We start from the raw sequence: 14,004 nt of genomic DNA on the forward strand, positions 1-14,004 counted from the left end.
TCAAAATAGCTAATTCTGGCCCTTTCAGGGGCCATAACTCTGGAACCCATAAAGGAATCTGGCCAGTTCAAGAAAGGAACCAAGATCTTATGGTGATACAAGTTGTGTGCCAGTTTGGTAAAAATCAAAATATAAATAAAGCTGCTATTGTGCAGACAAGGCCAAAATAGCTAATTTTGGCCCTTTCAGGGGCCATAACTCTGGAACCCATAATGGGATTTGGCCAGTTCAAGAAAGGAATCGAGATCTTATGGTGATACAAGTTGTGTGCAAGTTTGGTTAAAATAAAATCATGAATGAAACCACTATCGTGCAGACACGAAATTGTTGATGCACGGACGGACGGACTGACGACGGACGAAGTGTGATCACAAAAGCTCACCTTGTCACTATGTGACAGTTGAGCTAAAAATGAAAAATCACTGGAGGGAAGGTAACCAAACACGATATATGAACTAACATCACCTTACATGAACCCCAGCAGAACAAATTTCATTGACACTAAATAAATTTATATCCGGTAAGATTGCAAAATGCATACCATTTTTTTCTATGATCATTTTCTGTTTGGTTTAACATTTAGTAACCAGACCATTAACGATGTCAACTCGTTAAGTAAAACAGGAGGGAACATTTAATAGAGAAAGCAACAAATACCGGTACTTATAAGTTGCAAATTTTTTATTAAAAAAGATATATTTCAACATTTTTTCTGCAAAAACATAATCATTAATATAATCATAAAATTAAATAATATCACAATACAGTTTGTGTACAATATCTGAAAGCTGATAGAAAAATGTTATACCGAAAATATCTGGGTTGAATGAAACATTCTGCAAAACGTTCATAAAGTTCCAATCATGTCATGACATAATAGAGAGGCTGTGACTTTATATGTATAGGTGTGGATTCCATTCTTTGCTTCTAACATCTATGGTGGATCAAAATTTAAGGAGATAAACATTCAAAACTGAAATCTGAAGTACTAAATGTGTAGATTTACCTGTAGTGAGCAAATGGATTAAAGTTTAGCAAACACTTATCCCTTTTTCTATATATACAGTCTATAAAGACAACCTGTCTATAAAAACTACCAGTCTATAAAGACAACATGTCTAAAAGACAACCAGTCTATAAAGACAACCTGTCTATAAAAACAACCAGTCTATAAAGACAATTTGTCTAAAAGACAACCAGTCTATAAAGACAACATGTCTAAAAGACGACCAGTCCATAAAGACAACATGTCTAAAAGACAACCAACAGACGATCTCTCTAAAAGACAACTAGTCTTTAGAGACAACCTTTGTAAGAAGACAATCTGTCTACAAAGATCACCTGTCTATAAAGGCCACAAGTCTATAAAGACAACCAGTCTTAAAAACACATTTCTATAAAAATCACCTGTCTAAAGACAACTGTTTATAAAGATCAGCTGTCTATAAAGACTACCTGTTAATAATAATCACATACATAAGCCAAGAAGTGGCTCTTATTTGCAAGTGTTCTTTATTCAGAGGTTGATATACACTGTTATTGTTTTAAACTAGAAATGAAGCTAGCGGTCTTTGCAGCCAGTTTTGTCTTTATTCACAGGTAGTCTTAAACAAAGTTTTGACTGTACTTAATTTCAAACAGTAGCATCTTGTTCTTCAATCTCCAATGCAGCCCCTTACAGTACAGAGATATCTGCCACCAAAACACAGTTTTATCATATTTTTGATAAATTACACCTTTTTCATTTAACTTTAGATTTTCAGTTATTGCAATTTTTCAGTATTTTTCAGGGATTAAATGCTAACAGAAGTGATGCAACGAAAAAAATAATATCGAAAATGAGAAAACAATATTTGAAATTTTGTAACAGTCTTGTGATTTCCATGGACATGCTGTTTTCTAGATAGCAGTGATTGATATGGTGACAAGGGAGATTATCCCTGCTTGTTCTCAACGTAACAGAAACAGATATATAAAGACAATCAAACTGTCAAGAAGAACAGTTAAACTGAGCAAGTTCTATTTAAATGCTTCGCCAGAAAATCTTTCCATATAAACAGGTAATGAGTTTTGGTATGGCCCCATTTATTCTGAGTCAAACCCAAATGTTCATTGACCTGTTCTGGACAAATTTGTCTGAAGCTGAACTCATTCTCCATACCTTGACATATTCCAATTAAGCGGAAGAAATAATCCAGGCCTCCTAGCAGGCCTGAACAAAAATAAAGGTTTTTATAAAGGCTCCAATCTATGGAAATAAAGGCCTTTTAGTGTAAAATATTAAAAAATAAAGAGTAAATAAAGGCTATTTTTATCGGAATTCTCGTTGAAAACACATAATATATATAGGTATTTACTAAAAACATCTACATGTATGTGGTCTGGTGAACACAACAGCATTCTGAAAAACTCAAGATGAATGATACACAAGCAGTATCCTAATAACAACACTTAAAAGGGGGGAAGAAATACAGTAGTATAACCATTACTTGCTTTAAACTGGCACGGCAAGCAGTCTGAACAAAAATATTGGTTTTGTGTGAAAATTACAGGCTACTTGGCCGTTTTAAAGGTTTTTTCAGAAGATTTAAAGGTTTTAAAGGTTTGCTCTGAAATTAAAGGTTTTTAAAGTTTTAAAGGTTTCACTAGGAGGCCTGAATAATCTGAATACTGTAAATAAGCACTTTAAAGCATCAAGCATACAAATAAATTTACCCTGACTTTTTTTCTTAGAAATAATACAGTATATAAATGGCACTGAATTAGCTTCAACTGTCTATTTCAAAGTTCACAAACAAGACATGCGCGTAATATTCATGAATAAAACAGATATTTGATCACAAAGTGATTTTTTTTTATTTTCTGAAAGTAGTAACTTATTGAATTTAAACATTACAAGATTTCTTCAAAATTCCATTATGGGAGAAGTTTGCTCAGAAAATAGGCATCCTTCTGGACCTCTCTATTCTTCAGACAAGATGACCATCACACGTTAAATTAACACAATGGAAAAAATAAATTTTTGATCATAAAATTGACATTATTAAAAATATGTTAATATTCAAAAAGATCCTACTTCCACTCTCAGAGACCTTTAGAACTGTGTGGTAGTTTATATTTGGAACTTGCAAAATAAAGCAGCAATTCATGAAAAAAAACACAAAAAAACAACATGTTACTGATTAGGTGGATCACACAGAATCAAAGTATCCAATTTCATTTCATGATCATAGTACAGCCAATGAAGTAACGATCAGCTCAAAAAGTGAAACCCTGACAGCATACTGCAAAATAATTAAGTTCCGTTAGTTTCAGGTAGTGAGCATGTAATTAACAAGAGCTGTCCGTAAGACAGCCAAGCTCGACTATTCGAAATATTGTCCCAGAAGCTGGAAAATATTACCCAAAAAGGTTAAATATCAAAAGAGTTTTAAGTTCAAAAGGGGGAATAATTTGACCAAAATGCATATCAGTTATGGGACTTGCTGCTATCAACTAGTTTTATAACCCCGAAGGCACATGTGAAGTTTCAATTCAATATCTGCATTAGTTTTGGAGATAGAAACTTGCATGTAAAACTTTAACCAAAATTTTCAAAGTCCTAAAGGGGGCATAATTTGCCCAAAATACATGCCAGAGTTATTGGACTTGATCCAGTGAGGTTAGTAATTGATCTAGAAAAAGAAAAAATAAGTTTCAAATCTATATGCCTTTTAGTAATAGCTGTATGTACTTGCACGCAAAACTTTAACCAGAATTTGCTAAGTCCAAAAGGGGACATAATTTGGCCAAAATGAAGGTCAGAGTTATGGGACTTGCTGCTATCAACTAGTTTTATAACCCCGAAGACACATGTGAAGTTTCAAATCAATATCTGCATTAGTTTTGGAGATAATAACTTGCATGTAAAACTTTAATCAAAATTTTCTAAGTCCAAAAGGGGGCATAATTTGCTCAAAAAACATGTCAGAGTTATGGGATTTGACCCAGTGAGGTTGGTAATTGATCTAGAAAAAGAAAAAATAAGTTTCAAATCTATATGCCTTTTAGAAATAGCTGTATGTACTTGCACGCAAAAATTTAACCAGAATTTTCTAAGTCCAAAAGGGGGCATAATTTGGCCAAAATGAAGGTCAGAGTTATGGGACTTGCTGCTATCAACTAGATTTATAACCCCGAAGACACATGTGGAGTTTCAAATCAATATCTGCATTAGTTTTGGAGATAGTAACTTGCATGTAAAACTTTAACCAAAATTTTCTAAGTCTAAAAGGGGGCATAATTTGCTCAAAATACATGTCAGAGTTATGGGTCTTGACCCAGTGAGGTTGGTAATTGATCTAGAAAAAGAAAAAATAAGTTTCAAATCTATATGCCTTTTAGAAATAGCTGTATGTACTTGCACGCAAAACTTTAACCAGAATTTTCTAAGTCCAAAAGAGGCATAATTTGGCCAAAATGAAAGTCAGAGTTATGGGACTTGCTGCTATCAACTAGTTTTATAACCCTGAAGACACATGTGAAGTTTCAAATCAATATCTGCATTAGTTTTGGAGATAGTAACTTGCATGTAAAACTTTAACCAAAATTTTCTAAGTCCAAAAGGGGGCATAATTTGCTCAAAATACATGTCAGAGTTATGGGACTTGACCCAGAGAGGTTGGTAATTGACCTAGAAAAAGAAAAAATAAGTTTCAAAGCTATATGCCTTCAATTGATGGCTGTATGTACTTGCATGCAAAAACTTAACCAAGGTGTGACGCCGACGCCGACGCCAGGGTGAGTAGAATAGCTAGACTATTCTTTGAATAGTCGAGCTAAAAATCGGCAATTCCCATGTAGTAGCGTACTCTCTCATATTATCTGCTTGCGATTTCTGCATCTTTCAGTCATAATAGAAAATTCCTTTTCATAACAACCACAGAATGCCAAAATCACATACCGAGAATATGTAATCAAAACGGAAAATGGTGATTGTCATTAAAGGTCCATTACCGTAATGGAAAGGTGTTGATTCTCTTAAATACGTTTAAAAACAATAATAATTTCATTGGTATAACTCATAAAGCACCACAGAAACTTTGAAACTAAGCACAAGCACACATCTTGTATGTTATATTTTGTTGTATGGTATGAAAACAGACAAGATATTTACTGAAAATGGAACTACAGGATGTATTTGTGGCCTGTAAATTGGCTAAAATGCTACCACCTCATACCATAAAAATCTACCTGACTGTAAAATTTTAAAGGGGCGTGTCTCCACATTTATGTAATTTTTTAACGTATGACATAATAATTATAGCAGAGCTACCGGCGCCGCAAAGCGGCGCCGACAGCGTCGCATTACAGTTAGACGTGTGAAAAAGAAAATGAATAGAGAGATCTAACTGTGTATACTATCGAGTTGAAAATTCGTGGTATTTTCTGGAATCGGTGTTGTTCGGATTTTTTCATGTGATCTATGTACATAGTAATTAATCAGTAAAGACGTCAGTAGACGCTTACTGTTTACGGTTGACAAAAGCGTCTCGCTTACTGCTTTGAATATTGAATAAAAATATAAATGAGCGTTCGATAATAAGAAATTAGTGCTAAATACATTTTCTACGAAGAAAAAAGAAACAAAATACAATAATTTCATTTTGAAACGACTTTCGTCACGCTGCCATTACTGAACTTTACAATAAATACTTATGTTTGTCCAGATGACGTCATAACTCAACAGTGGTGTAGTGGTTAGCGAGTTCGCGTTGAAATCCAGAGGTCGTGAGTTCGAACCTCACCTGATCCAGATTTTTTTTTTAATTCCTTTTTTATTTCAGTCTTTTTTTTTTGTATAATTTTAAGTTTTAAAAATATTGTATAACTAAAGTCATACATGTAAAAATTAACAAATGTTTATAATTTTGATGTCAGGTTCCAATGCAGTGCCTGTGTAGTAGTCAGTAGACATAACTTTAAAAAGTTTTAATAAGAATAACAGAAATTATTCAAATACGTTTTTTTTTCTTTATCTTGGTGCAGATGTTAATCTATACCGAACTTTCTTTTGATTATATACAGAATTTTTTTGAAGTTTTCACATGTCGAGAATTAATCTTGATGCAGTCTAAAACATGCATTCAGAAATCATGAATTATCATTAATACTTATAATTTTAATAGATCTAATAGAACATAATCTTCCTAAACGAATCCATAATTCCAGCACCACTCCTTTAATTTTTAACGGGCACTGGTGATTTTTCATGGGAGCTCTGCCTTTTAGGTAGCACCTAATTTCATATTAGGTCATATGGCGACTTCCCAGCTTTGATGGTAGAGGAAGACCCCAGGTGCCCCTCCATGCATTATTTCAACATGAGCGGGCACCTGGGTAGAACCACCGACCTTCCGTAAGCCAGCTGGATGGCTTCCTCACATGTGAGGCTTGAACCCACATAGATGAGGGACAAGTGATTTGAAGTCAGTGACCTTAACCACCTGGCTATGGAGGCCCCTACTATTAATATATAGAGCTTGGTGAAACATTAAAACTGATGGAAATGAATTAGAACAATCAAGCTACAGACAAAACAGAAACAGCTATTTGGATAAATACCTAAGCAATTAAAAGGCAGCCATTTAAGGCATAGTATAGTCATCTTTTCTCCGTATATAGTCAACACCCAACATGGCATCTATGAAAAAATCATGTTATGTAAAATCGAAAGTAGGTAACATTAAAACTTCATTTTGACCTAATACATGATAATAATAATCTTATTTTTGATTTATAGATTTTCCATAAAAGGTGGTGCTTATATAAGGGAGAAACAGTGATGGTCACCATTAGGTTTAAATTTAGATTAAAAAAACAAAAAAACTACCAGTTTCTTCCATATCATATCCATACCAATATTTTCTTTCATTGTCATACCATATTTACTAATCTTAAGATGTTCCATTTATAAGACAGATCCTTTGATTACTTCAAAATTGGCTGTATTTTGCAGACTCTTTTACAAATACTCTAGGTCAATGACACTGACTCACTTATTAGACAAACTTGTCTTACAGGCAAGTAATTGTAGTAATTTTTTCACAACTTTAAAGTATTTCCAAAGACTCATTCTAACGAGTTGTGTTCTTAAACACCCTTGAAAATACAGATAAGACAGTTTATTCAAAACAAAATATACATTTCAGAACACCAACATGCTTGGTAGTGCTACAGTAGTGTAACAAACTATACCAAACCCATGAACATATACCAAACTACTGTGATATATTGTATATACTGGTATAACACTTTTTAAGAACAGTCACAAGAATTGGGACTAGTTATACATTCACATTTTGTGTATTTTCAAAAAAACTTCACCCCAAAACACATGCTACAGTGAAACAGCAAGTATCTGACCCTGGTTTTCTGAAAACCTCCATCTTTTCATTGTTTTTTCATTGTCACATTGTATCCAGTCTCGCCTTGTTGATCCTGGTTCCCTTGTTCCTATCAAGTTTGCACTGTACCAGTGAAGTATTTCTGGGTACCAGTCAAAAATTTTGACTGGTTCATAGATTACATTATGGAGTACCAGTCCAAGACTGGTTCACAGCTAATGCTAACTTTTATCTAAATCTTCCATACATTTTTTCATATAACTAGAGGAGTCTGACATGTCTGATACGGCAGAGTAAACCATTTCATAGAATATCTGAGGCCAAATTTTGTTCAGTTCATTTCGTTTTCTGTCTACAAATATGGCCTCTTTTGTCATTTCATTTATATAACTTCTTGCAAATGTCCGTTTTCCTTGTAAGTCCTGAAAATACAGAAGAAAAAAACATTCAATTCAAACTTTCAGAGGTATTAAACTGTAAGCTTACCATTTTTAAGGTAGTTCTGCATGTCTGATAAACTGGAAATCATGATTCACTGAATTTATGTGGATAGCATAAAATAAAGCCAGAAACAGGCATTACTTTCTTTCTAAAGATTAAAACTGACAAGAAAAAATGGACATGTGAATTTAATCCAATTAATGCCTTCAAATCTAGTTGAAGTTGCAGATGTCTTAAATCATTGGCAAATGTGATTTTTCAATAGACTCCCAATATGAAAACTTGTGTCTGGTAAAGTATTTTCAAAGTCCTGCAAAAAATTGAGCACATGACCTTGTCTTTAGTATGTAACAAAGTTTCTTAGGATATTCAGAAGTTTGAAAAAATCAGGGTTAACTTTATTCAAAGTCCACATTGTTGAAGAAATTTGGATGCAAATGTGCAACACTACCTTAAGTAGAACAAATGTGCTATCCCCCACATAAGACAAAGTGATATCATTTTCATGCAGCTTTTAACCAACCATTTGTTTATCTCCCAGATTTTTATTTCATGCTGACACAACTTAAATCATATGACTAAAATGGTAAAGTACCTCAGGTACCACACCAGACATTGAAAGCCTTTAAACAACTGAGCCCCAGATGACAATTAACCCTTACCATGCTGGACACGATTGATTCTGCCTTTGCGACCAGTGTAGATCTTGATCAGCCTGCACATCCATGCAGTCTGATCAAGATCTGCACTGTTTGCTATTAAGTCAGTATCTTTTAGGTAAGCACCCCTTTTAACAGTTAATAGCACTGTCCAAATTGAAAGATGGACAAGTTCATTATAGAAATTTAGCAGGAATCTTCCAATACCTTCATACAAACAAAAGCCTTTTTGGAAACAAGCAGCTAAATCAATGATAACTTCACGGTAAATTGTCCACTACAAAGGCGTGAAATATGAGCACTACTCAATAAATAAAGAATGGATCCCAGTATGATATTGTCTTCTCAAATTCAATACACAGTTTATGTTCATAATGACAATAAGGTACTCAAAATCTTTATACAAAAATAACTGGTATTATTTCTTTTGTGTATATGTATGAATTTATGCATAAATTTCTCTTCAGTAATATTCAAGAATATAGGATCTTCTTTGTACAGATTAATGACAAACTCTTTAATTGATGAGTCATGAAGATATAATGTGAAAATCATTTATACCTGCAATGTTTTTATTTTTGCTAATCTTTACCAAAAATACCACTCATGAATTCAAAATGCATGTATTCGCAAATACCATTGATTGAAACTTGGTACTGTAAATTTCAAGGGATTGAGCGTTTTACTTTGAGGCAACCGAAATATGTATTTTTTATGCACAAGTTTTTGAGATTGGACTTAGAAATGTCTTTTGAGACTGCCAGAATTTTAGCTAAGACAGTTTGAGATATTGAGTGTCAACTGTATTAATCTATATCACATCCTAAAACACAAACAACCACTTTTCTTGAATTCTTAATACCACAATTAAGGGTACTAAGCATGTAATCCCTCAATAAAGCCTATGCCAGTATCACCCAGTCTGCCACATTCAATGGGGACTGTTTATTATGAACTCTGTGGCTGCATCAATTCACAAAATTAATTCCATAAGTCTTAGAACAAATACAAATCTCATTAATGTGGTCTAAAAAATTTGAAATCCATGAATTCACATCCCCATAAAATTGCCTTTTCAGTCAAGTTTACGAAATCTAATGTCTGCAAAATTCAATCATTCTACAGTATATAACCAACTGTGAATGAAAATTTAATCATTTTCTTCATTTTCAGTTGTCCTCACTTCTCAATACACATGGAAGCATGTAATCAAGCAATATACCCAGTTTCATTAACACTTAAAAATGCTTTAACCCTGCTAAATTTCTATAATGAACTTGTCCATCTTTAAATTTGAACAGTACCATTAACTGTTAAAAGGGGTGCTTACCAAAAAGATACTGACTGAATGGCAAACAGTGCAGATTACAAATGTGCAGGCTGATCATGATCTACACTGGTCTCAGAGGCAGAATCAATCACGTCCTGCATGATAAGGGTTAAAGTTCACATGATGCTCTAGACAATTTTAATAAATTTCCCAGTGCTGATTTCTGGGCATCAAAGTGCAGTGACAGAGTGTAATTCTTCTAGACTACAGATTGTTGGTTTAAAATCCGTCAGAGAGTAAGTCCAACCTCAGTCACTACAGCCTCTCTCACTGGAATTGGCACACATTCACCAACATATGAAGTCTAAAACTTAAGACTTTACAATGCTAAATTTTCTTTTTGCTCTGGCATTGTTAAATTAGCACACAGAGTATTGAAACTTTGCATCAATATTCACTGTGTAGCTACAGACAATTCTGCAAAATCTGATTATAAAAGGTACACTATAAACAAAGTTATAACAAAATGAATATTTGCCATTTGTAAGTCCTTAGTTCCAGACTTAAAACATTGGTGAATACTTGACTAGAAGACCAGGAAGAAACTAAAGTGTGTAGAAATCAATATTTATATATTTTTCATTGTTGCATAAATACACAAAGTTAAACAAAGTTAAACCCATAAGAACAAAATTAATAAAACTCTCAAAAATTCTGTCTTTAAAATAAAAAAAAAATGCAAGATTTATCTGCCCATGAAATGGCAGTTTTGACGAAAATCCACAAAAACTAATCATTTTACAGGCAGTTGTTTGAATTCTTTCTATAACAGATGAAAAATTAGTAAATTTTAAGGAAAATATTTAAGGTACCAACCTGCTGCCTGTTTAAGTCTTGCTGATATGTAAGTCCTGCACGACCAACAAACTCGCCCTGGGTTTTATCTATTTTCATCGTTCCATCCAGAATTTTACGTGATTTCTCCTCACTCATCGTTAACAACTGTTTCCGCCTAAAATACAAGGATATATATATATATATATATATAAATCTCCAACTGTTTAATAATCTCTAAATAAAACTGATTTTACTGCTTTGTATCAGCATAACAATGTTCAGCCTTTGTCAAATTTGACAAAAAAGTCCAATAACATGAGGTTTTCACTAAAATATTGACAAATACTGACAGCTTTTCCTGCTAAATGACCAATTCTGTGGAAGAATATTGATAAATGAGCCGCGCCATGAGAAAACCAACATAATGGCTTTGCAACCAGCATGGATCCAGACCAGCCTGCGCATCTGCGCAGTCTGGTCAGGATCCATGCTGTTTGCTAACGGTTTCTCTAATTGCAATAGGCTTTGAAAGTGAACAGCATGGATCCTGACCAGACTGCATGGATGTGCAGGCTGGTCTGGATCCATGCTGGTCGCAAAGCCACTGTGTTGGTTTTCTCATGGCGCAGCTCAAATATGAGATACAGCTAAAATAACAATGTCATACCAAACATAAAAGCAAACAAAAGCACAAACAATTTCATATGAAGTGAAATCATTAATATTCATGGCATATTAAATTTTGTGGATTTCATGGTTAAGTCAGTCATTAAAATTAAATACCAAAGTACATGTACAAAACTACCTTTATTTTATGTTCAGAATTTGTAATCCATGATTTCATATTCCCACAAAATAGCCATTGCAGCCCAAACCATGAAATTTCTAGAATTCAAATTCATGGTTCATACAGAACATCAGACTCTGATAGTGTTAATAAAGAGTGATTTTCAAGGGCTATTCAAGTACTATTTTAACTTTTTTTCAGGGACTATTTTTCTTGCAAAGGGGGCTTGAAATCTAATTCTGAACTATCAACTATTTCAAAGATGTCTTACTCATTATTTGATATGAAATGTATGATAATTCAAAAGGTTAATCAAGTCTGGGTATGGACAAATTATAAACTTTTTTAGATTTAGAGTTGCTTATAAGTCTTTTTTCAAGGAGTTCTAGGCACAATGCAAGCAGCATTTTTCAAAATTCAAATACTTTTTTTTTCAGGTGTTTTGGGGTTTTAGTCATTTTCAAGGAGTTTCAAGGACTGGAATCAAATTCAAGGTCTTCTCAAATTCTGTAGGAACCCTTGAATTAAATTATTCTACAGCATCAAATCTACCAACAAATTTCTGCATAACAGGATGGATCTGCACCTATAACCTGTAGCCTGCTGCCGGCATGTGATTCTGCCTCTGCAACCAGTGCAGACCAAGATCAGCCTGCACATCCGTGCAGTCTGATCATGGTCTGCACTGTTTGCTATTCAGTCAGTAAATGTGCAGTGAACACCCCTTTAAATAATAAATGGTACTGCCCAAATTGAATGATGGACCAGTCCATTTTAGCAGGCTAAAGGTTAAGTTAAGGTAGTGTTGTTAATAGTATTGCTACTATTTTACAATCCTATTTTTTAGGAATGATGTACTTACGCTCCATTTTTCACATGGTTTGCTGTGGGCACTGATACAAACTTAAATCCCTTTTTGGACTGGTTCCCCATGGTTATATCCTTTAAGAATGACGACTCCTTGTTTATCACTAAATTTGCTTCGTCTACTTTACCCTGAACAGCCCCCATTCATGTTTTATTGTTTATCACTAAATTTGTTCGATCAACTTTTCTCTGGGCAGAAACTATTCATTTTTTATTGTTTATAAATATCCACATTGAATTTATAATCTACATCAAATTTTAGATTTAAATCCAACACTTTTTTTTTGTATTTATTCACCAGAATGTCGCCTGTAATTAAGGATGCAAGATTTAAGCTAATGCCATTCTCATTGCATGACAGTTCCGGTAAATTCCAATCAAGTATTTAAGAATATCAATATCTGATGGAATAATTCCGATTACTGTGAGATCAATACTCTTTCTAGCGGACTAAATTTTTTTGATACCATGGTTGCTAAAATACACAACATAAAATCTTAGTAAACAAAATATTGTCTTTAAATTTCCAGATCCTTGAATTCATATCCCCATAAATAAAAAAACATTTTGGCTTAAACAACGAAAATTTCAGTCAGCAAAATTTAGCTTAAATGTGCCAATCTAGTTACAAGAACATAAAAGTTGCTTTATTATAATATATATTATTCTTATAGATTATTAATATATTATTACATTTTTTGCTGAACCGATGAGACTATAATAAATATCACAAATTTTATGGGAACAAGTCTCCATTTAATACTTCTCAATTAAGTGAAACCTATGCCCATCACAAAATCATTAATTATGTATTAAAAATCTGATAAGGTCTGAAGCTCGTTAGTTAAGTCCAAACACTCTTAAATGAAACTTTCAAAGCAACATGACACACGCTTTTCAAGTTCAAAGTATTTGAAATTTTTCAAGTATCTCATTAACAATCCAATAGACTTGAAACAAATAACACTATAAATTAAGAAGCAAATATTTCTTTTGTAAAATCTGCAACCGAAATACCAAGTCGTTAACAATCCCCCGAATAAATCGCAACAATTGATATTATTTCCTAAAATAATTGTGTACAAATACTAGATTAACAGTGAAGTTTACCCCACAACTCGTGTCTATACTCGAGGTAAACTTTATTAACAAAAGGCCAGTAAAGTTTTAGTAAAGATTTATTTTTTTCCCAATAATGTTATGGACATAATGAGACCATTTGTTTAAGCCTCTCAACCAGTTTATACTATTAACCCCACTAAACTAGTCATGTATTATATCACACTATTCAAGGTATTTAAAAGCCATTTATCCACAACTGATTTAAATAAATAAAAACTGATTCGAAAAAAAAATCTATCTGAATAAAATGAGTGATTTTTTTTCTGGTAATGATAGGTTTAACTTCACACAGATTCAATAATAGGACATTTGGCAACAATTCAGCACTTTGTGGTGGAGACTGCAGGTGCCCCGTCAGGCATTATTTCAGACACTCGGGGTAGAACCATCAGCCCTCTGTTAAGCCAGCTGGGTGGCTTCCTCATATGAAAGAAATCTACAACCAAAGCAAGGTTTTAAACCAATATCAGTGAAGGGCAAATGATTCAAAGCCAGCAACCTTAACCACAGAGCTGTGATGGCCTGTGTAAATGAATGAACATGGAATTGGTCAAATTTGTTGGATGGATAAATGGAACAGAATAATCTTTACAATCTTATTTCAGAAAGTAATTTTCATGCTTTTCATTTCTAGCT

General features: G+C 33.5%; 1 protein-coding gene across 6 annotated transcripts in view; it reads right to left on the reverse strand.

Moving 5' to 3' along the window:
* Positions 1-660: 660 nt before the first annotated feature.
* LOC123523131 (leucine-rich repeat-containing protein 49-like) overlaps positions 661-14,004 on the reverse strand; it is a 112,070-nt gene continuing 98,726 nt past the window's right edge. For all 6 annotated transcript variants that reach the window (XM_045300788.2, XM_045300786.2, XM_045300784.2 and 3 more), the window contains 2 exons: positions 10,632-10,767; positions 661-7,807 (listed from right to left, as the gene is read on the reverse strand). In XM_045300788.2, coding sequence (XP_045156723.2) covers positions 7,607-7,807; positions 10,632-10,767 — 337 coding nt within the window. In that variant the 3' untranslated portion in view covers positions 661-7,606. The remainder of the gene's footprint in view (positions 7,808-10,631; positions 10,768-14,004) is intronic.

This window comes from Mercenaria mercenaria, chromosome 8, assembly GCF_021730395.1.
Source record: "Mercenaria mercenaria strain notata chromosome 8, MADL_Memer_1, whole genome shotgun sequence".
In the NCBI taxonomy this organism is placed as follows: Eukaryota; Metazoa; Mollusca; class Bivalvia; order Venerida; family Veneridae; genus Mercenaria; species Mercenaria mercenaria.